Source organism: Ranitomeya imitator, chromosome 7, assembly GCF_032444005.1.
Source record: "Ranitomeya imitator isolate aRanImi1 chromosome 7, aRanImi1.pri, whole genome shotgun sequence".
Taxonomy (NCBI): Eukaryota; Metazoa; Chordata; class Amphibia; order Anura; family Dendrobatidae; genus Ranitomeya; species Ranitomeya imitator.
This window is the reverse complement of record NC_091288.1, coordinates 98447727-98472068: the sequence shown is the minus strand read 5'-3', so window position 1 is coordinate 98472068 and position 24342 is coordinate 98447727. Positions and strand designations below refer to the sequence as shown.

Here is a 24342-nt window from a genome sequence, read left to right as displayed (position 1 = left end):
CCTTTGGTTTTACCCTGAAAAGACACAAACAGGGCCCTACTCTTCCTCCAGTCCCTAGTTCTCTCTAAATAGGCTAGAATAGTCCTCTTAACATCTAGGGTATGAAGTCTTACTTCCTCTGGAGATGAGTGGTCCTTATAAAAAGTAGGTAATACGATCTCCTGGGATCTATGAAAACTAGTGGCCACCTTAGGTAGGTAACATGGATCTGTTTTCAAAACTATTCTATCAGGTGTTATAGATAGGTATGGAGGATCGATTGACAACGCCTGAAGATCACTCACTCTTCTAGCTGATACCAAAGCTACTAATAATATTGCTTTCAATGAAATGTTCTTTAATGAGGCTGCATGAATAGGCTCAAATGGGCTTTGTGTTAATGCATCCAGGACGAAAGATAGATCCCACTGGGGCACCTGTGGGATATTTATTGGTTTCGACCGTTCACATGCAGATATAAAACGGGATATCCATCTATCACCTGCAATATCATAACTGAAGAGGGCCCCTAATGCTGAAACCTGAACTTTCAAAGTATTAACCGAAAGCCCCAATTCTAGTCCTTTTTGCAAAAACTCCAGTATTGAAAATATAGGTACCTCTGACGAAATTTGTGTAGTGTGAAACTGAAGAAATTTTTTTCCAGATTCTAACATAAATGTTGGTGGTAGAAGGCTTTCTACTCTTCATAAGGGTATCTATCAATCCACTAGAAAACCCTCTCCTGCTTAATAATTGCCTCTCAAATTCCAGGCAGTTAAGTTCATGCCCTTCACCTGAGGATGGAAAAACGGACCTTGAGACAGCATGTTGTCGGCCAGAGGCAGAATCCACGGGTCTGTCACCGACATGGCTCTGAGCCATGAAAACCATGGCCTCTTGGGCCAAAAGGGGGCTATTAACAGAACCCTTGCCCCTTCTCTTATCTTCCTCATCACCATGGGCAATAGATTCCATGGGGGAAATGCGTATGCCAGGTCGAATGTCCATGGTACCTGAAGGGCATCTAATATGTCTGGATTGTCTAGCCTGCATAGGGAGGCAAACATCCTGACCTGTCGATTGGATCTTGTTGAGAACAAGTCTATTTGAGGCATGCCCCATCGAGCAGTTATCATTTTGAAAATCTTCCTGTTGAGCATCCATTCCCCTTGATGAAGAGTATGACGACTGAGAAAATCGGCCTGAAAGTTGTCTACCCCTCTTATGTGTACCGCTGAAAAGGACAACAGATGAGCTTCGGCTAACATTATGATGTCTGATGTCACCTCCATGAGAGTGTCCGACCGCGTACCTCCTTGACGGTTTAGATAGGCCACCGCAGAGGTGTTGTCGTAGAGAACTCGTGTGAGAGCCTCGCAGCCGAGGAAGAAAGTGGAGCAGGGAATAATATAGCTCTCAATTCTTTAACATTAGAAGAATTACTATACTCTGATCTGGACCAGAGACCCTGGACCATCTGATCCCGAAAATGTGCTCCCCAACCATCAGGACTAGCATCCGTGGTGACTATATTTGAAGGAGTGATTACCCATACGACTCCCTTTGACAGATTTCTCCAATCTAACCACCATGTGAGGGAGTGTACAACTTCTGACGGAAGAAAAACTATCTGATCTAGACGTCCCTGATTTTCAATACTCTCCTGTAATATAAATCTCTGCAGCTGCCTGGTATGAAACTGTGCCCACTCAACTGCAGGAATACAAGAAGTTAAAGACCCCAGCAAAGACATGGCGCTTCTCAAAGTCATACTCCGCCTATTGATTGCTAAGTTCACTTTATCCATTATGGAGGTCTTTTTACTATCTGGCAGGCAACATACTTGATCAACTGAATCTAAAAGGAGACCAAGGAACTTCTGACATGTAACAGGCTGGAGTCTGGATTTCTCCCAATTAATAATCCAACCAAGAGACTGCAATGAAAAGGCTACCTCCTCCAATCTCTGTTCACATTGTAGAGAGTCTTTTCCCACTATTAGTAGATCATCTAGATACAGGATGACTAGTGTATCTTTCAACCGTAAAAAAGACATTACTTCCAACAACAATTTCGTGAACACCCTCGGAGCCATAGATAGGCCAAAGGGCATTGCCCTGTATTGCAGATGACAAACCTGACCATCCAATACAACTGCTACTCTAAGAAACTGCTGGTGTAACCGGTGTATAGGCAGATGGTAGTAAGCATCCTTAAGATCCAGCACCACCATGTAACAGTTGGGAAATAAATTTTTAATGGCTGACCGAATGGACTCCATTTTAAAGGCTTTAGGTCTTATGAAGGTGTTCAACTTCCTCAAATTAAATATAGTCCTAAAGGACCCATCAGGCTTAGTTATCAGAAATAAGGGAGAATAAAAGCCCTTTCCTATTTCAGATGGTGGAACTTTTATTAATACTTGTTTGGACAAAAGAGACTTTATTTCAGTTTCCAGTGCTTCTTGCTGCAGCCTGGATTTTAGGGATGTAAGAAGAAAAGAATCCGGAGGTATCCGGATGAGGTCTAAGGTGAGACCTGACGAAATTAAATTTAAGGCCCATGTATTAGCCCAGGGAGCAACGCACATGCGCCGGCGTCCCTTGTTGCTTGCCGGCCGCCGCCATCAAAGGAACGGAGAAGCGACGCCGACCTCTCTGCAAGGTAGCACCGCCGCAATCGGAGGCCCCTTACCTGAGGTACCTTCCCACTCCTTGGTCACAATCCACAACGATGTCCCAGCAGGGACATTGTTGCTCCAAGCTGTAGCAGATGAGGGGGGAGCCAGCAGGAACCCCCAACTCTGTCCATCCGTCCTGAAGCCACGGTCTCTCATCAGAGACGGACAGGCGTCATTCAGGCGGACTTTCCTCTTCTGTACTCCATAGAGTCTTCTCTGTGGGTTCCTTTCTAGGAACAGGAAACCAACTGAGGAGCGAGGGGGGGCCGCCCCTTTTATCTCTGTAGGTTTCCTGTTCCTAGGGGCGGATCCCCTCTCTCGTGGGTGCTGTCGTGGCAAATGGAAAATTAAAAACACACAGACTGGGGGTATTGAGTGCATTACTGGGATCAAATCCCATCAAGGAGTTTGTGTGAGGAAACCCATACAATCTAAAGACATACTGATAGGGAATTTAGATTGTGAGCTCCAATGAAGATGATCGTAAAGAGCTGCAGAATTTGATGCCACTACTGCATATAAGAAAAAACCCACGAATACAAGAGACCGTACATTGGATGTTACAGCAAGTTTATTAAGTGCTCAAAATAAAAAAAATGAATTGTGGAATTAAATTTTGTTAAATGCAGCAACATCCATAGACTGTACAAAGTCCTCAAATGCTGTGATCTTTTCCTCCAGAACATCTGTGCCAACCTTGTCATCTTCCACAACACACTGGATTTGCAGCTTCTTGATGCCATATCCAACCGGAACAAGCTTGGCTGTTGGGAAGAAAGTGGCGATAAGAATTCTATAGCTAAACAGAGATTTTACCTTGCATATAGAAAGACTGAAAATTACTACATTGGTGTGTCTTAAAGAAAACTACTACTAATAAGAGGTCCATTGCGTTCCTGCAGAACAAACCAGAGTCAAATACATTTTTCAGAAAAACTAAACATTGCAGTCATCAGGAAATCAAGTACGGTGTTTTCCCAGACTAAGATGCACCCCAAATTTTCAGAAGAAAAATAGAGAAAAAAAAAATGTAATGTGTCAAATGCGGGTGAGTCTTACAGTCCAAAGTCAGCTCACCAGGAGGAGGGGAGGGGGGGGGGGGGGGGGGGGGGAGTATGGAATTCATATTGGCAGCACTGGTGGGGCGTGGTCACAGGGGGTGTTCAGTGGTCCAGCAAAATGACTCCATCCCAGACTGATGCAGCAGGTTCAGAGGTACTCTGGTGTGGGGTGCTCCACTAGCATTTTGTGAAATGCCAGAGCCCCACCCGCACATCCATTGCTGCGAATACGGTGGCTTCTGGGAAATGGCCGGCCCAGTGGCTAACACAGTAATGGATGTGCGGAGAGCTCCAGGCTTTCACAAACTGCTGGCAGAGCCCTCCCGCACCAGCCTGGTAAGGGAATGTGATCATTGCCCTGCAGCATCAGACAGCAGCAGAGTTGCCCGACTCCTGCTGCCTTCACTACTTGTAAGTATATTCCGTCCGACAAAGACGTACCCCAATTTTTTCCCGCCCCAAAAAAAATTGTCTTATAGTCCGAAAAATACTGCATCAACTCAATGGTGAAGACAAAGTCATGTAGTCCATCTACAAAGCCTCTAGTTGTGGCACATCAGAAATAAAAGAGTCATCATTACCATCAGCCGAAAGATGGTGATCAATTTAGCTCATCATGTATGCCAAAAGTTCTGCCCTGTAGTCCACATGCACACTGGTAAGTACTTACATGCGCCCCAAATCAAGCCATCCATCTGGATGCTGCGGACACATTCTTCTAGCTTTGCCATATCCGTTTCGTCATCCCATGGCTTCACATCAAGCAGGATGGAAGATTTAGCAATAAGTGCTGGTTCTGTGGAGAATACAAGACATTAGCCAAGCAGATCTACAAACAACCACCTCTACAATAACTAGAGGCTTCAAACATCAGCTAGTGGCCTCAAGCCAAAAAGATCACAGTAACTCACAGATGAACATATGTCGACTCTACAGACGACTCCCATCAGAGTAACTGAAAGGAAAAGTCTGTAGAACACATTTCTGTGCCACAGGAGGAATGCTGGAACTGCCACATGGCCACACAATTCCAGACCAGTATTTGTGGACAAACCGTGCACATGACTGAACATTAGATAGCCTGGTCACAATTAAAGGCTTCTCAAGTATAACAACACATTTTAGAAGTTAGATAACTACTTTAATTGAGACACAGATTTGTCAAGATGAGCACTAGATACAAAGTGCAGGCTACCTACTTTTGGATTTCTTTGATTCGTATTGTGCTAGGCGCTCCTCTCTAATGCGCTTGGAGTCTTCATTTTCCTGTATAAAAAAAAAAAAAGTTGCAATAGTTACAAGTTGAACCCAGCACCAACAGGGTAAAACCACAAGTGCCAACTGGTAAACTCAGAAAGAACGTGTGCATCACGTATCAGCCGAAAGATGGTGATTGAGTTCAATCATCACATTACCAGTCAGATGCAGCAACAATCTCTTATCTGCTCACGGGTCTCTTACCGATCTCACTCCACGGTTCAGCTCCCATTAGTTATAGCTTGTGCCTTCTTCTGGTTCCAACAGTGACATTTATTTACAACAGTGACACTTATTTACTGTATATACTCGAGTATAAGCCGACTCTGGCCAGCAATTGAGTACTCTTAATACGAACAGCATTTACCTCCTCCTCATCATCTGAGCCAAATAAATCAATGTCATCGTCATCATCCTCTTTAGCGTTCTTAGCAGCACTGTCTGTTGTGTCTTCAATATTCACTGGGCCATATTTTCCCAGGGGTTTCTTCACACCAGGTAGGCTAAAGAGAAAGGCTCAATCATTCACTTGCATTACAAAAATATTGTTCCCGTTTATATGTGAAATACATGTTGCATATTCTATCTCGTATTAAAGATGCAGCCCAGTGACCTAGTCACATCAGTGGACTTCTGATTGGAGTCTCCTGACTTGTACTCTGGTGCTGACTTGCAGTAATACACTGCCAATATTAAAACTGCACACAATTTTTTTTTTTAAGCATGAAAGTGATGCTTCTACTGCAATGTCCCTGTGCCAGGTATTGCACACACCAAGTTTCCCAGCACCACTCCAATCCCATAGCGCAATCTTGTGACAGCAACATGTAACTGGCCAAAAGTCATAAACTACGTCACAAGTGCTCAATGCAAGTCTATAAGAGACGAAACCCTCATACCTCTGGATTTGCGACTGCAATGTATACATCTGCAGTGCGGTATACTTACATACCACAGGCAGGAGAGTTGTAATCTTGCCGTATCTAGCCAGCCAAAGGTCGGAAAATGTCGCATTCCTATACACCAGGGTATGGAGTCACTGTCTACCTCACCAGAACATACTTTTGCAGTACCCCAACATACAAGCCTGGCCACAGTCAAAGGAAGTAAGATTTCATCTGACATAATCAGACCCTTATAGACACTGTGTGCAGATCAAAAGCTTCTCCTGGTGTACAGACTAAACGGAGGCCATCAACTTCATCCGAACAGGCCTAAAACGCCATATTTTCATCTCTTTCAAGGATTTTTGGTTATGTGCCCATTGTTTAGCTTTCAACATTTTTATCATGTTAACATAGTATAAAACATTGCACCCATAAGGTGACAGCCGGCCATGGCAGGTCAAGTCAGAAAGAACATGTGCATCACATATCAGCCGAAAGATGGTGATTAGTTCATTCATCAGATTAGCAGCCCGCAGTGACAGGTGTAGGAGATACATGGAGCTCCAGAAGAATGGGCCACAATACATATCTAAGCAGCATTATCCCTGACTGCCAGGACTCACCTGCCTTTTTGCTTTTCATAAGACTTGATGTGGTTGTACCAACGAAGCGCATGGAATAGATCAGCCGGTGGAGCGCCAGACAGAGCGTCAAAGACGGCTACATCAGCCTGGGAGGGCACGTACCTGAGGACAACATGGGCACAGGTCAGTCATGACTGCAAGTCCACAGAGCATCAGGTCTACTGCACAGAGGAGCAGACAGCCTGTGTGTGACCAGAGCACGGGCAGAGGGGTAATGCCATGTGCACTCCAATATTGGGGGAGGCTACCTCAGTATGCGCAAGCCAAGACCAGGAGGGGGTGATAAATACAGAAGCGGTGACGGGTGTCTATTAGGCTAGGTTCCCATTGCATTAATGGGAACGCGCTGACGGACAGCGTTGCACGGCGAAATTAACGCCGTGCAACGCGTCCGTTAGCGCGCCCATTCACGGCAATGGGAACGCGCAGCACTAGCGCGTGCCATGTTCGGCACGCGCTAGCGACGCGCCGGTGTTTCCTGGCGCGCCACGGACGCTGCTTGCAGCGTCCGAGGCGCGCCCGCGGTCCGTTCCCCGCTCTCGCAGATCGGGGATCTGCGCGAGCGGGGACGTTACCGCGACCCCGGGACGGGGCCCCGTTAAAAACATTGCGTTAGCGCTAAACGGATTGCACTAACGCAATGTGACCCTAGCCTTATACTTTTCCTCAGATTTTGGCTTACAAATACTGTTAAACACTGACCAAATACTGAACGTGTGACCGTGGCCTAAACACTAACATTCACCCAAGTGTTGGCAGCTTCTTTCTGAACATAAAAAGAACATTAGCCCCGCAGCCGGCACAGGGGAAGTTATGTTTTTACTGACACTTATGGTTAGCATAAAGTGCGCGACTCCTGCACTACATATGGCGGAAACTGCAGAAGCCATCGATACAGTGGTGAGTCCCAAGCCGCCATACAAGGCTCAGTAAGGACGGTAGTCCTGTGCACTAGGTGATACCCCGGGCAGGGGCTCACACTGCCATACACCATGTGACCAGTAATGGGGCAGACATGGCTCAGTAAGGATGGCAGTCCTGTGCGCTGGGTGATATGCCGGGCAGGGGCTCACACTGCCATACACCATGTGACCAGTAATGGGGCAGACATGGCTCAGTAAGGACGGCAGTCCTGTGCACTGGGTGATATGCCGGGCAGGGGCTCACACTGCCATACACCATGTGACCAGTAATGGGGCAGACATGGCTCAGTAAGGATGGCAGTCCTGTGCACTGGGTGATACACCGGGCAGGGGCTCACACTGCCATACAGCAATAGACACAGTGAGATACATCCACATGCTGCTTTTATCTGCACTCAAGACCTGCTCTCCTGGCAGTAAAGCTGCAGATTTGGATAGATTATATTGTCTACAACACATGGTAACGTTTTGCACGTATTGCGGATTGTGGTGCATGCAGCAGATGTAATTTCCGTATTACCGTTCACCACTCCAGTCAGGAAAACATAAGTTACGCGCAAGAGACGTCAGATCTCACAGCCAGTACTGGAAGCAGCAGCTCAGTTTGCATAAATAAACGCAGCGTGTGAGCGCAGCCTCACTCACAGCCGTGGCTCTGCCCTCGCCACACATTATTGGCGGGCCATTCCTACCGGAGCCCGCGGCGCCATTATGCTACGTGGTACACCGAGGGCGCTCCCCAGCACGTGTCCAGCAGCAGGCCGGGAGCAATGGCCGCCGCTCGCTCCACGCAGACATGTATCAGGCACTGACCCCTCGATGTAGCTTTTGTCGGCCAGGAACTCGTTGAGGACCCTCAGGCCGGCCGCGGACTTGAGATCTCCGAAGCCCATGACTGCTGTACAGAGGAGGCGTGCGAAAGAGAACTGCGGGCCCGGCGCCGCGCCTTATATAGTCAGGCGCGAGCACGTGACCCAGGGGGAGGAGCGCAGCCGGGCCTCGGAGCCGCGACCCCAGGAGCTAACGGGAGCCACGGGCTCTAATACCGGAATATCCCCGGTAATTCCTCTCTGATTCATAAAGTACGAAAATGCAGTCACCAGCGTAGAAAGGTTTGCTCCCAGCTTTACTCACCTGTATAACGGCGACGCGCTGCACTACCGGAAGTTTTGTAGAGCTCTCCGGAAATCGCCGAGTGTTCGCTACAACCGAGTATCTCCGGAGATTGCCGAGTCCGCCATATTGACCGGGGTCAGATAGTCTCTGCTGTGGGTTGTCAGGCCAAGTAGCTGCAGAGCCCCGAAGGGCAGAAGGCGGGGTGAGTGAGGGGCGCGGGATGTGCGGGCCTGGGGGGCTGCAGGGGCCGCAGTGTAGAGGGGCGGCCGGAGGCGGAGAGACGCGCGGGGTCACTGCCGTGTCCTTGACAGCTCTGACTGCTGGTGACTGCGCTGCTGCCACAGTGCCCGGGGGGTCTGCAGCCGGTACCACCACAGTGCCCGGGGGGTCTGCAGCCGGTACCACCACAGTGCCCGGGGGGTCTGCAGCCAGTACCACCACAGTGCCCGGGGGGTCTGCAGCCAGCTCCACCACAGTGCCCGGGGGGTCTGCAGCCAGCTCCACCACAGTGCCCGGGGGGTCTGCAGCCAGTACCACCACAGTGCCCGGGGGGTCTGCAGCCAGTACCACCACAGTGCCCGGGAGGGCTGCAGCCAGCACCACCACAGTGCCCGGGGGGTCTGCAGCCAGTACCACCACAGTGCCCGGGGGGTCTGCAGCCAGTACCACCACAGTGCCCGGGGGGTCTGCAGCCAGTACCACCACAGTGCCCGGGGGGTCTGCAGCCAGTACCACCACAGTGCCCGGGAGGGCTGCAGCCAGCACCACCACAGTGCCCGGGGGGTCTGCAGCCAGCACCACCACAGTGCCCGGGGGGTCTGCAGCCAGTACCACCACAGTGCCCGGGGGGTCTGCAGCCAGTACCACCACAGTGCCCGGGGGGTCTGCAGCCAGTACCACCACAGTGCCCGGGAGGGCTGCAGCCAGCACCACCACAGTGCCCGGGGGGTCTGCAGCCAGTACCACCACAGTGCCCGGGAGGTGTGCAGCCAGTACCACCACAGTGCCCGGGGGGTCTGCAGCCAGCACCACCACAGTACCCGGGGGTCTGCAGCCGGTACCACCACAGTGCCCGGGGGGTCTGCAGCCGGTACCACCACAGTGCCCGGGGGGTCTGCAGCCGGTACCACCACAGTGCCCGGGAGGGCTGCAGCCAGTACCACCACAGTGCCCGGGAGGGCTGCAGCCAGCACCACCACAGTGCCCGGGGGGTCTGCAGCCAGTACCACCACAGTGCCCGGGAGGGCTGCAGCCAGTACCACCACAGTGCCCGGGGGTCTGCAGCCAGCACCACCACAGTGCCCGGGAGGGCTGCAGCCAGCACCACCACAGTGCCCGGGGGGTCTGCAGCCAGTACCACCACAGTGCCCGGGAGGGCTGCAGCCAGTACCACCACAGTGCCCGGGGGTCTGCAGCCAGCACCACCACAGTGCCCGGGAGGGCTGCAGCCAGCACCACCTCAGTGCCCAGGAGGGCTGCAGCTAGCACCACCACAGTGCCCGGAAGGACTGCAGCCAGCACCACCACAGTGCCCGGGGGGGCTGCTATAGTACCACCACAGTCAGGGCCGGCTCCAGGTTTTCATGGGCCCTGGGCGAAAGAATCCCAGTGGGCCCCTTTAACACATGCCACAATTCATAATACACGGATACGGCAGAGAAATATAGGCATAGTATTATGCCAAAGATTTCACTTCTTACATTACAGGAGTGATATCTATTGCACATTCTAAATTAGCTCAGAAACCGGACAGTATAGTCCTCTATACAGAATAATGAGCCCCATATATTGCTCCAAACAGAATAATGAGCCCCATATATTCCCCATACAGTATAATTTGCATCACATAGTCCTCTATACAGAATAATGAGCCCCATATAATGCTCCAAACAGAATAATGAGCCTCATATAATGCTCCATACAGTATAATGGGCACCACAGAGGGCTCCATACAGAATGAGCCGCATATATTGCTTCATACAGAATTGACCCCATATAATGCTCCATACAGTATTTGATGGGCCCCATCTATTGCTCCATATATAATGGGCCTCATAATGCTCCATACAGTATATGATCGGCCCCATACAGTATACTGAGTCCCATATATTGCTCCATATAGAATGGGCCCATATAATACTCCTTACAGAATGGGTCCCATATAATGTTCCAAAAATAATTGGCCCCATATATAATTGGCCATATATAATGCTCCATATATAATTAGTCCCATAAGATGCTTCATATATTATTGGCCCCATATACTGCTCCATATTGAATTGGCCCCATATACTGCTCCATATTGAATTGGCCCCATAAGATGCTCCATATTAAATTTGCCCCATATAATGCTCCATATTGAATTGGCCCCATATACTGCTCCATATTGAATTGGCCCCATATAATGCTCCCTATAGAATTGGCTTCATAAGATGCTCCCTATATTATTGACCCAAGATACTCCATATAGGATTAGCCCCATATAATGCTCCATATATGGGCCCCTTCTGATAGTCCCCATATATTGCTCCAAATATTTAAAAAAAAAAAAATGAAATGCTCACCTCTCATTGCTTGACTCTGCTCTGGGCTCCTCACAGTCGGCGTCTTCCTGCTCTTTGTGCTGCAACTGCTCAGGCAGAGGGCGCGCACTGGTGACGTCATCGTGCCCTCCGACCTGAATGTCACAGTCAGAGGATGGAAGACGCTGCAGCGCTGGAACCGGGAGAGGTAAGTATCGCAAGTGCCGGGGCCCGGAGCAGGCAGGGGGTCCACTCGTGGGGGCCGACACTATAGCATACCAGTGTCCCCGACGGCGAGTGGGCCCCCTGCCTGCTCAGCGCCCGGCACTTGCCCGGGTGCTGATGTCGGCCCTGACCACAGTGCCTGGGAGGGCTGCTGCCAGCGCCCCCACAGTGCCCGGGCAGTCTGCTGACAGTGCCCGGGAGGGCTGCAGCCAGCACCACCACAGTGCCCGGGAGGGCTGCTGCCTGCACCACCACAGTGCCCGGGAGGTCTGCTGCCAACACCATCACAGTGCCCGGGAGGTCTGCTGCTGCCAGCACCACCACAGTGCCCGTGAGGGTCTGCTGCCAACACCACCACAGTGCACGGGAGGTCTGCTGCCAACACCATCACAGTGCCCGGGAGGTCTGCTGCTGCCAGCACCACCACAGTGCCCGTGAGGGTCTGCTGCCAACACCACCACAGTGCACGGGAGGTCTGCTGCCAGCGCCACCACAGTGCCTGGGAGGGCTGCAACCAGCGCCACCACAGTGCCCGGGAGGGCTGCTGCCAGCCCAACACAGTGCCCAGGAGGGCGGCTCCAAGCACCACCACAGTGCCCGGGAGGGCTGCTGCCAGCGCCACCACAGTGCCCGGGAGGGCTGCTGCCAGCGCCACCACAGTGCCCGGGAGGGCTGCTGCCAGCGCCACCACAGTGCCCGGGAGGGCTGCTGCCATCACCACCACAGTGCCCGGGAGGGCTGCTGCCATCACCACCACAGTGCCTGGGAGGGCTGCTGCCAGCGCCACCACAGTGCCCGGGAGGGCTGCTGCCATCACCACCACAGTGCCCGGGAGGGCTGCTGCCAGCACCACCACAGTGCCCAGGAGGGCTGCTGCCATCACCACCACAGTGCCCGGGAGGGCTGCAGCCAGCGCTACCACAGTGGCCGGGAGGTCTGCTGCCAGCGCTACCACAGTGCCCGGGAGGGCTGCAGCCAGCGCTACCACAGTGCCCGGGAGGGCTGCAGCCAGCGCTACCACAGTGCCCGGGAGGTCTGCTAGGAAGAGCCTTTCTAGTGTTTTTGTTTTTTTTAGGCTTTTTTTGGGAGCGGATATTCCCCAAAATCATACATGTTAACAAACCCTAAGTCTCCATTCACACATGCAAGTTTTGTATTATGTCTGATATCCAATTATTGTGGATAGAACATGTACCCATTATATCCCGTGGTTCCACGGTCCCCCGCTCTTTGATTGACAGCTTTGGCTTTAAAGAGGATCAGATCAATGAAAACAAACAGATGGGAAGGTGTACTCTTCATTTGATTGACCTCGCCATGATGCACCGAGCGCCTGTACTTGATTTGAACAGTCATTCTGAGCAAACAATATTTCCAGCTATGAGAGGATCCATAAGTTATAGGAACTGAAAGACATAAAGATGAAAGCGCATCTATCACTAGGACCTTCACTGTCCTAAAGTCCATGGGAGTCAGGTCATTGTTCCCACCAGAGAAGATTTTAATGGTGGGAGGCGGGATCTGTGCAGGGCGTCTACTTCTCCCCAACATCTGAGAGCAGAGCCTATGAGATAAAGTCAGGACGCATATGGGGTGTGATACGTTGCTACATGCTCCCTCGGTGTGACTACAAATGGCTTCCGCTATGCCCCGAATCAAAATGTGTACGTTATAGATTTAGCATTGATTGCAGGGATGTTCTCCACGCTTCTCTTAGGGCAGCACAGTGGCGCAGTGGTTAGCATTGCAGCCTTGCAGCGCTGGGGTCCTGGGTTCAAATCCCACCACGGACAACATCTGTAAGGAGTTTGCATGTTCTCCCCGTGTTTGCGTGGGTTTCCTCCGGGTCCTCCCACGTTCCAGACATACTGATAGGGATTCTAGATTGTGAGCCCCATCGGGGACAGTGATAATGTGTGCAAAACTGTAAAGCGCTGCGGAATATTTTAGCGCTATATAAAAATAAAGATTATTATTATTCTCTTGCACTTTATAAATGCCTCCACTCCCCTGGGCCTACATGAAGATTAGCCCTATTCAGCAGGGTCTTCAGTGGTGGCCCGGGACTTCTGTGTGTGGAATCCACAGCAGTAATAAGTTCACTGTTGCACCTAAAATCTGCACTGTACCCATTATTCTGCACGGATATTTTCTTGTAGAATGGGCTTACTGAATTTACTTCTGTTGCTTGCAGATTGGTGAACTCGACATTTGATGAAAATATGTAAACTTTTTTTTATAAGTTAAAATGTAGCCAAGTGCTGAGCTTTGTGGACCAGCCATATGCACAAGTTGTGAACGTGACTGATTCTGTGTACAGCCCCAAGCGCTCGCCGTATAGCAGAAGATGGGAGGATCTGCCTGCTAGTTACATGCTAATCAGAGGAGACTAGCCGTGCTTATACAGAAACCAGGTGTCCGAGTACAGTTCTCATCTGCACTGGCGCATCGTCTACCATTGGTCCATGTGCTGTCAGTGGGACAGAATGAGGGTCCGGGCCGCTAACCTGCAGCTCACACTGTCATACCCCGCATGTAACCAGTGGGCGGACTACAGGGCGAAAAATCTGTTTTATTTGCTTTCTAGTTGTTTTTCTTTAGTCATTGCACAGACAATATGGTAGCATTCTCACTAAGTCATGCTTTTATATGTCACTTGTTTTTTTCCTCAGCACCATGCTGCTTCTTCCTGCCGTGTGCAGAGCTCTGACAAATGCCACTAAAAGCAATGGTGAGTATGCGCTGGGTGGTTAGATGGAAATGATGCTTGTACACAATGGAGGATTTATTACAGCTAGCACCAGACAAATGCTGAAAAAGGAAAGCCGTGCCCTTACTGAGGTATGAGCCCACCGCGTCTTCTGAGCTCAGGCGAAACCGACAGCTTTCTCAAGTAGAAGATGCTTCAGGAAACTCATTTTTTTTTCCCTGTAACATCTTGTCTCCTTTTATTCAGTCGTTTTATTAATGTTTTTCTAAAGGTTTTTCCTAATTTTTGGGGGATTTGTTTTTTGCTTTTTTTTTTCTTTTCAGAAGTTTTTTCATTCCATTGAAAAATGAAGAAACCAGTAACATTTTTATAATAAAAAATAAACAAGTTGGAAAATGCTCCAAAAGACATCTGGGCGACTGCTGGGCGTTTTTTCAGCATTCCCTTTGGCTTGTATTGTAAAGAGGAAAACACCAGAAGAATAGACATGACTTTTTTAACCTATTAATGTTAGAAACCTGAAGTGGTTAAAAGACATTCAAGACACCTGAATACATGCAGAGCAAGTCGTTTTTACTTAGAAGTGCTAACATTCATTATTCTTAGTGTTTAACCATAAGTTTTTCTAGCGGATTCTGCCTGAAGAAAGACGTCATGTGTACGTGGCCTTAGGGATATTGGCTGCTGTTCCATTCTTCCCTTATACAAGCTTTGATAAATATTCTATGATCATTATCTCCAGTTGTTTTATATGCTGCCTTTCCCGCCCCCGGTAACTGCGTTGTCTTTCCCGCCACCGGTTACTGTGTTACCGGTTACTGTGTTGCCGATCCCACCCCCTGGTTACTGCGTTGCCTATCCCGCCCCAGGTAACTGCGTTGCCTAACCCACCCCCGGTAACTGCGTTGCCTAACCCTTCCCCGCTTACTGCGTTGCCTATCCCGCCCCCTGGTTACTGCGTTGCCTATCCCGCCCTAGGTAACTGCGTTGCCTAACCCACCCCCGGTAACTGCGTTGCCTAACCCTTCCCCGGTTACTGCGTTGCCTATCCCGCCCCCTGGTTACTGCGTTGCCTATCCCGCCCCAGGTAACTGCGTTGCCTAACCCACCCCCGGTAACTGCGTTGCCTAACCCTTCCCCGGTTACTGCGTTGCCTATCCCGCCCCATGGTTACTGCGTTGCCTATCCCTCCCCCGGTTACTGCGTTGCCTATCCCTCCCCGGTTACTGCGTTGCCTATTCCTCCCCCGGTTACTGCGTTGCCTATCCCTCCCCGGTTACTGCGTTGCCTATCCCGCACCCGGTTACTGCGTTGTCCTATGGGACTTTCCTGTCTGCTTGACTCAGTTCATTTGATATTTTTGTATCAATTTGTCTCAGATTTTTTTAAAATCTTCCTTAACAAAAAGCTATTTTACTTCGATGTTATTAATATTTTCTGTTGTGTTTTTTATACTAATTTATTTCTTTTTAATAGTCCGACAGACAAGCACAGCTGCCAGCAATATGTTGGAGGTGTTTGTGGATGGCAAACCGATAATGGTGGAGCCTGGCACCACAGTGCTGCAGGTACACTCCAGTTATTCTTTCTTCATTTCTTTTTAGTATTTAGGATGTATATAATTTCTTTTTTACCATGAATGCTTACCCAAGAATTCTTCTTAAAGGGGTTATCCAGCGCCTCTTGGTCACACGCATGGAGAGTTATAGTGCACCCATCCTAGTCTGATCAGTCAGGCTCTAGCCGAGCACAAGGACTGGAACTCGAGATGTATGGGGCACTAAATAACACCTTTTACCTAAACTTCGTTTTGTGTGTCACTCTGAGGTTGTGATTTACCATTTTTATATATTTAGGTCTATTTCTTTATCGCCTCTCATTGGGGGACACAGGAACCATGGGTGTATGCTGCTGCCACTAGGAGGCTGACACTATGCAAATAAAAAAATTAGCTCCTCCTCTGCAGTGTACACCCCACCGACTGGCATTAAACTCTTCAGTTTAGCTTAGTGTCAGTAGGAGGTGGACACGGGTCTTTCATTAGACCCTTATCTACCTCAATGTGCGTCGTTTCTTTTCAGGTTTTCTTCCAGAGGGATACAGGGTGAGCAGTCACGCCTGTAGTCCCACAATACGGACTATGAGTACGGCGTGTACTGCCACCCCGTATCCTCATAGATCCCTCTCCAGGACCAAGATCCTAGCACAGAAGCGTGCTCAGAAGTCCGGTCCTGGCTCCGTCCCCCACCCACTCGCCTACCAGAGCCTGTCGGTCGGAGGAGACGAGGACGTCCATCACAGCTCCGTGGACGTCTCATTCCCCTCAGGTTAGTAACGGCGTGGGATGTTTAGGTGAGTATTTCCCCCTGGCGGGCTCTCCATTCCCCCGGGATCTTTTCTCCAGATGTCCCCCGGTCCTCCCTCATGGCGTTTGTTTTGGGGGGATCCCAGGGACAGCCACGGGGGCTGTGGCTCATTTTCCTCCGGGGCTCTCCTTCATTGGCGGCCGCACAGCCACGGTGTCTCCCTTGTGGAGTCTCGGCCTGGCGGGCTGCCGCGCCGCTCCCCCTTGCGGTCTCGCTTCTCGGCGGCCGCGGTGTGTCCTGTGTCTGCACGGCGTCCTTGGCAGGGTGCCGTGCCGCTTGCTTTCTGCGGCGCTCCGACGCCGCCACTCTCCAGCGGCGCTCCGGCGCCGCTATTCTCAGGCGGCGCTCCGGCGCCGCGATCCTCTGGCGACGCTCCGGCGCCGCGATTCTCCGGCGCCGCGATTTTCCGGCGGCGCCGGCCTCTAGTTTGGGTCCCGGCTTCTGCCGGGGCCTGCCTCTGGCGCCGCGGCCCCGCCGGTTCCGTTCGGGCAGCCTTGGCGGACTGCCGCTCTTCTCGGACTCTGCGGCGCGCTGCTCCGGCGCCGCGGTTCCCTTCTCCGGCGGCGCCGGTCTCTAATTTAGGTCCCGGCTTACGCCGGGGCCTACTTCCGGTTTCTCGGCTCCTCACTTCCGGTTCTGCGGGCGGGCTTCTTTCCCGCCCGACATACTGCGCCCTGCCCACCGGCGCCTCTGCGTCTGGCTCCACCCCCTTCCTCGTGGGTCCCTCGGCCGGTGTGCACCGCTTCTCACAGCAGCAGCACTCGCATCTTCTGTGGCTCAGCATCGCAGAATCAGCACCTCAGGGAAGTTCTCCGCCGAGGACAAGTGGGACATCTTCCAGGACCGGGTCCGTGAGTAGCTGCACTGCAGACTGACACCCCCCTCTGCCCACTGTCCCCTAACCCACTGGCATCTTCAGGGTCCCTAAAAATGTCTACCTCTAAAGGGGGCCGCTCTCGTCCCCCTACCTCTTCATCTTCTGCCTTAGTCACGTACTTTGCATGTTCGTCCTGTAACAGCAAACTTCCCTCAGGTCAGTCCTCCCCGCTGTGTCAGTCCTGCAGCAACCCGATTGTTCCCACCGCCCAGGATCCCCCGGCTGTTCCGCCCGAGAGTGATCCCCCCATCCCAGGCTGGGCCGCTTCTCTGTCACAATCGGTGGCCGATTTAACACGGGTGTCTCAAACCCTGGTGTCCGCGCTGGATCGGTTACCCCTGCAGACCCCTGCAGTGGCCAGCGGGTCGCAGGAACCGCCGCCCGAGCCCTCCTTGATTAGCCACAAAAGGTCCAGACAGCAACGTCGGTCTGAGTCCTCTTCGCGTTCCATCTCGCCGCACGGCCCTCCCCCGCGGTTGGTGTCGCACCGTTCCTCCTCCCCTGAGTCAGGCGAGGCTTTATCTGATGCGCCCTCAGAGGAGATGTCGGAGTTGGATCCTAGCCAAATCGCCACCATGAGTGAGTCGGTCCAGAACCTCATTCGGGCTATAAACCAAACCTGCGGCATTAAGGATCCCTCTACGGAACCCGCAGATCAGGCGGTTTCGTTTAGACGGGCCAAACCACCTTCAAGATTTTTTGCCCCTCATCCTGAATTCGAGGAAATCCTGACCAGAGAGAGAGAGAATCCGACCAGACGTTTTCAGAGGGGAAAACGCCTGGGGGTGTTATATCCTTTTTCACCAGATCTTACCGCCAATTGGACGGTCTCTCCCTCGGTGGATCCACCTGTGTCCAGGCTGTCCACCAACACGGTGCTCCCACTGTCCGGCGGAGCGTCTCTGAAGGACTCTAACGACAGAGTTATAGAATCCTTCGCAAAATCTGCCTTCGAAGCGGCTTCAGCAGCGCTATGCCCGGCCTTTGCTTCCACTTGGGCCTCAAAATCCATCTCAAAATGGGCCAAGGATCTGCGGCGAGGTATCCTGGACGGGGCTCCTCCCGCGCAATTAGCGGAACTTGCCAACCAGATTTCCCACGCTGGTGAATACCTGGTTTCCGCCTCCCTGGATGTCGCGTCTTGTGCGGCTCAGGCTTCCAGCAATGCCGTTGCCATCCGCCGGACCGTTTGGCTCAAGGCCTGGCAGGCGGACTTGTCCTCCAAAAAGTCCCTCACTAGTCTGCCCTTCCAGGGCTCTCGTCTCTTTGGTTCCCAGCTGGACCAGATCATTAAGGACGCCACTGGGGGCACAAGTTCCCTTCTCCCCCAGGCTAAACCTCGTCGCCCTCCTCCTAGACGGCAGTTTCGCTCGTTCCGGCCTTTTCGTCGCTTCGCTGCGTCAAACTCCTTTTCCCAGCAGCAACAGAGGCCACAGGCACGTCAAGAGAAGAAGGCGGTGTCCTTCAGGCCCACTCCGTCCTGGCGTCCTCGCTATTCCCAGGGTAGATCGTCCAGGCCCAGGACTGGAAGATCCACTTCCGCATGACTCTCGGCAAGACTCCAGCCCAACTCCCAGGTTGGGGGGCCGTCTTCTCCGTTTCAGGGACGTCTGGATTTCCGCAGTAGAGGATGCATGGGTCAGGGAAGTTGTGTCTTCGGGATACAAAATAGAGTTCGCCTCCCGACCCAGAGATCGTTTCTTCCAATCTCGTCCTCCAAAAGATCCCGCTTTGGTTCCGGGCTTCTTCGCAGCCATCGCTTCTCTGCTCAAATCCGGGGTAATCGTTCCCGTCCCAGAAAAGGAACGGTACACGGGTTTCTACTCGAACCTCTTTGTGGTACCGAAAAAAGACGGCAAGGTTCGTCCCATTCTGGACCTCAAATTGTTGAACAGGAGGGTTCGCCTGAGACACTTCAGGATGGAATCCCTTCGTTCAGTAATTGCTTCCATGGAGGCTCAGGAATTTCTATGCTCTATAGATATCCAGGACGCCTACCTACATGTTCCAATATTTCCCGGACATCACCGTTTCCTGCGCTTCGCAGTGCAACAAGATCATTTTCAGTTCGTCGCCCTGCCGTTCGGTCTCGCAACCGCGCCAAGGGTGTTCACGAAAATCATGGCGGCGCTGATGGCCATTTTGAGAGTCAGAGGCTTGGTTCTGTTTCCATACCTCGACGACATCCTCATCAAGGCTCCGTCCTTTGCTCAGGCCCACGAAAGCTTGTCCATTGTTCTCGACACCTTATCCCGTTTCGGATGGCTGGTCAACCGGAAGAAGTCCTGCCTTATTCCTTCTCAGCGCATCATCTTTCTGGGCATGCTCTTCGACACTCGTCAGTCCAGAGTCTTCCTTCCCAAGGACAAGAGATCCACCCTTTGTCGGGACATTCTCTTGCTCCAGGGTCCTCGGCCTCCCTCCCTCCGATCGGCCATGAAGGTTCTGGGGAGGATGGTAGCTACCTTGGAAGCGATTCCCTTCGCCCAATTCCATTCTCGACCCCTTCAGCAAGCCATTCTGTCTCAGTGGGACAGGTCGGTCTTCTCCCTGGATCGGCCGATCAGACTCTCCTTTCGGGTCAAGCGGTCTCTCAACTGGTGGCTGACGTCTCCTCTCATCTCCCAGGGCAGGTCCTTCCTTCCGGTTCACTGGCAGGTGGTGACAACGGATGCCAGCCTGATCGGCTGGGGTGCGGTTTTTCGCCACCTGACGGTTCAGGGCCGTTGGTCGCTACAGGAGTCCGCGCTGCCGATCAACGTCCTCGAAATTCGGGCCATCTTTCTGTCCCTCCGCCATTGGGAAAGGATTCTCAGGGGCCTTCCAGTCCGGATCCAGACGGACAATGCCACGGCTGTGGCATATGTCAACCATCAGGGGGGGACTCGGAGCTCCTTGGCCCTTGCCGAGGTGTCCAAGATCCTCCTTTGGGCAGAGGCAACGGTTCCGGTGATATCCGCGGTGCATATCCCCGGCGTAGAAAACTGGGCCGCCGACTTCCTCAGCCGCGAGGGTCTCGCGGCGGGGGAATGGTCCCTGCATCCGGAGGTCTTCCATCAGATTTGTCTTCGATGGGGAACTCCGGATGTGGATCTCACGGCGTCTCGGATCAACAGGAAGGTTCCACAATTCGTCTCCAGGTCACGCGATCCTCTCGCAGTGGGCGTCGATGCTCTGGCCATTCCTTGGTCACAGTTCGAGATGCCCTATCTGTTCCCACCCCTTCCATTACTTCCCAAACTGTTGAAGAAGATCAAAGCGGAAGGGGTGCCGGTCATCCTGATCGCCCCGGATTGGCCCAGGAGAGCTTGGTTCGCGGAGCTCGTCAACCTTCTCGCGGACGCTCCCTGGCGCCTTCCAGACAGGCCCGATCTGCTGTCCCAGGGTCCTATCTGCCACCCGAATTCTCGGTCGCTCAGTTTAACGGCGTGGCTGTTGAGACCGCGGTTCTAAGAGCGTCCGGCCTTTCGGACCGGGTCATTCACACCATGATTCAGGCTCGGAAGCCTTCGTCTTCCAGGATCTACTACCGCACCTGGAAGGCCTACTTCCGTTGGTGCGAGTCCAACCGCGTGCCGCCTATGGTTTTTTCCCTGCCTTCTCTTTTGGCCTTCCTTCAGGCAGGACTGGATTCGGGCCTGGCTCTTAGTTCCCTGAAGGGTCAGGTCTCTGCGCTTTCCATCCTCTTTCAGAAGACCTTGGCCTCTCGGCCACAGGTTAAGACCTTCTTTCAGGGGGTAGCCCACGCCGTCCCGCCGTACAGGGCCCCTGTGGAGGCATGGGACCTAAACCTGGTACTGGACGTTCTGAAGGTTTCTCCCTTTGAACCTCTTAGGGAGATTCCTCTATCAGTTTTATCTTGGAAGGTGGCCTTTCTTGTGGCCATCACGTCCATTCGCCGCGTTTCCGAGCTGGCGGCACTGTCTTGCCGCCCTCCGTTTTTGGTCATTCACCAGGACAAGGTGGTCTTCCGACCTCCACCTTCTTTTCTTCCTAAGGTGGTTTCCACCTTCCACCTCAACGAGGACATCGTTCTACCTTCCTTTTGTCCAGCTCCGACTCATCCTCTGGAGCGATCGTTGAACAAGCTGGACCTAGTCAGGGCAGTGAGGATTTATCTGGATAGAACATCCTCTTTCCGGAAGACGGATTCATTTTTCGTCATTCCTGATGGCACGCGCAGAGGCCAGCCGGCTTCTAAAGCGACTATTGCTCGCTGGATCAGAACGGCAATTTTGGAGGCTTACCGGGTCAAGAACAGAGTGCCCCCTCCTGGGATTAAGGCTCACTCTACCCGGGCAGTCGGCGCCTCCTGGGCGGTGCACCACAGGGCTTCCGCCCTACAGCTTTGCAAAGCGGCAACTTGGTCTTCCATCCACACGTTCGCCAAATTTTACAAGGTCCATACCTACGCATCGGCGGACGCCAGCCTAGGCAGAAGGATCCTGCAGGCGGCAGTGGTGAGTCCTCTGACCTGATGGAAGTCTGTTTTCCCGCCCTTGGGACTGCGTTGGGACGTCCCATGGTTCCTGTGTCCCCCAATGAGAGGCGATAAAGAAAACAGGATTTTTGGTTGCTTACCGTAAAATCTGTTTCTTGGAGCCTCCATTGGGGGACACAGCACCCTCCCAATGTTTTTGTTATATGTTCTCTGACTGTTCTCACGTTTACAGTTCTCAAGTTTGTGGTTATGGTTTTTCAACCTTGTTCTTTCTCCTACTGCTTTCTCACTAACTGAAGAGTTTAATGCCAGTCGGTGGGGTGTACACTGCAGAGGAGGAGCTAATTTTTTTATTTGCATAGTGTCAGCCTCCTAGTGGCAGCAGCATACACCCATGGTTCCTGTGTCCCCCAATGGAGGCTCCAAGAAACAGATTTTACGGTAAGCAACCAAAAATCCTGTTTTATCGATACTAATTCTTAGACCATGGACATTTACAGTAGATAATGTTAGAATGCTCATGATTTATCCCAGTGGTTCAATCTGGCGCCTCTTTATACTTTCTATTCTAAAGTTATACCATCTATTAGTTATCTTCCTTCGTGGGAGACATTGGTACCAAATCTTGGTGCAATGTAGGCCATGTCCTTTTCCAGCGACCCAGTCTCCTTGTCAAGGACGGTGTAGAAAGGGACTAAAACCCTTTTATTTCACTGCTGGAGTGGTATCACTAATGTATGTTCCCTGCCCCTAGTAAAATACTTACTAGGCTCCAACTTCTGTTCTTAGCGGCGCTTCAGTCCCATTCTACCATCTTGTGACCAAAGTTCCTGACTGACCGGAAGTCAGAGGTAACGGTCACCTGCTCTCAGTGTAAGTCCATGGGATCCTCGTTCTGGATATCATACACTTACATTGAGTAGTGATTTTCGGTCCGCCCAGCAAACACTTGTTTTTTTCGGCAAATTGTTGTTGAATTTTCATATTTAGCTAAGTAAATCTCCACTCAGTGGGCTGCAGCACATAAGATTCATTTCCCATGTCAAACACATTTCCATTCATATCTGCGGTGAGCGATTGCCTTCTTTTGCTTGTTTGCCCACCACGAAGGTCCGTGACCGCTGGCTGGTCGCATGTTTCTATTCCTTGTTCCTAAACAGCAATTCTACTGTTTTATTTTGTTCGAACTTTGTGACTCTTCTCTTGGTTTTCTCTTGCATACACTATTATTATAGCTCAGCTGTGTTCACATTTAGCCTTTGTTTTCCTTGACGTTCGTTGCTTTCCTGGTACATCGGTTGAACATATCCAAAGGCCACCATTCACCCAGGAGTGTGTCTCTTTCTGTTGTTGTATTTCGGTATAGTCCAATAAATCAGGGCAGTGGTCATAATTTCCATCCCGAATTACAAGAGATTTTAATAAATGACTGGGAACTGTAATTTATTATTGTAAATTTGTGTTAAAGTAATGAAACCTGCCTCATTCGTTCTCCCCCTTAGGCATGCGAGAAGGTGGGCATACAGATACCGCGCTTCTGTTACCATGAACGGTTGTCAGTAGCTGGAAATTGTCGCATGTGTCTTGTAGAGATCGAGAAAGCTCCCAAGGTGTGTAAAGCTATAAGTCCATCACCCAGACATCCCTTTAGCTGCACCTGCAGTTCTATTACTTCCAGTAGTTACAATATTCTGTTCTGCTCTATGGAAGTAATTTATTAAGACGAATGCCTGTCCATCCTTGTGCTGTCAGTGCATGAGAAATTATAATCTATGGGGAATTTCATCTGGTGAAGCTTCTGTACATTGTAGTTTAGTAAATTTGTGGTGCTGTGAATCTCCATGCCCCGTTTTCTCAACATGACCTACTTTTTAGAAGCATTGGAGCTGGTGCACAGAGAAAAGCAATATATTTGCACTTGTTTTTGAGTTTGTGGCACCAGAAATGATAAAAACCTCTCTGTGCACTGTTGTTTTCATGATATAGAATACTGATTTATTAACCTTGTATTATGTGTAAAACAGCACCAATGGCTTGCACTTTAAAGTAATCTCACAGTACAACTTTCCATCTGTTCTCAGCCGGTGGCAGCTTGTGCTATGCCCGTCATGAAAGGTTGGAATATATTGACAAATTCAGAAAAAAGCAGAAAAGCAAGGTGAGCAAACCAGAGGGTCATTGAACATGTATATCAGTGGTAATGGCTTAGGCTATGTGCACACAATCAGGATTTCTTGCAGAAAATTCCTGAGAAAAACCTGAAATTTTCTGCAAGAAATCTGCATGCGTTTTTTGCGCGTTTTTGGTGCTTTTGTTTTATGCGTTTTTTTCCGGACATTTCCCAATGCATTTTGGGAAATCCGCAAAAAACCCGCAAAATTAATGAACATGCTGCGTTTTTTACCGCAATGCGTTTTTTTTTTTCGCGGAAAAAAACGCATCGTGCACAAAACATGCAGAATTCATTCAAAATGATGGGATGCATATTGTATGCTGTTTTTTTTTTTGCGGTGTTATAGCGTTTTTATCGCGAAAAACCGCGAAAAATCAGCAACGTGTGCACACAGCCTTAAAGTAGTTGATTTTAAAACATGAATTGAAGGAAAAGCTAAGACTGCACACCAATTTCTGTGCCTATAATGACCTGTTCA

At 51.1% G+C, this 24342-nt stretch overlaps 2 protein-coding genes across 3 annotated transcripts in view; one reads left to right on the top strand and one right to left on the bottom strand.

The window, feature by feature from the left end:
- Positions 1–3215: 3215 nt before the first annotated feature.
- Positions 3216–8378, bottom strand: EEF1B2 (eukaryotic translation elongation factor 1 beta 2). The gene is made up of 6 exons (XM_069733676.1): positions 8248–8378; positions 6491–6613; positions 5348–5483; positions 4923–4989; positions 4394–4519; positions 3216–3426 (listed from the first exon to the last, which is right to left on the bottom strand). The coding sequence occupies exons 1-6, from the start codon at positions 8325–8327 to the stop codon at positions 3272–3274; spliced, it is 687 nt and encodes a 228-aa protein (XP_069589777.1). The 5' UTR covers positions 8328–8378; the 3' UTR covers positions 3216–3271.
- Positions 8355–24342, top strand: part of NDUFS1 (NADH:ubiquinone oxidoreductase core subunit S1) — a 45047-nt gene continuing 29059 nt past the window's right edge. Inside the window, exons 1-5 of one of the 2 annotated variants that reach the window (XM_069733675.1) lie at positions 8355–8493; positions 13970–14028; positions 15484–15575; positions 23194–23301; positions 23773–23849. In XM_069733675.1, coding sequence (XP_069589776.1) covers positions 13974–14028; positions 15484–15575; positions 23194–23301; positions 23773–23849 — 332 coding nt within the window. In that variant the 5' untranslated portion in view covers positions 8355–8493; positions 13970–13973. Of the gene's footprint in view, positions 8753–13969; positions 14029–15483; positions 15576–23193; positions 23302–23772; positions 23850–24342 lie in introns of both variants that reach the window. The other variant, XM_069733674.1, reaches the window with a different exon arrangement.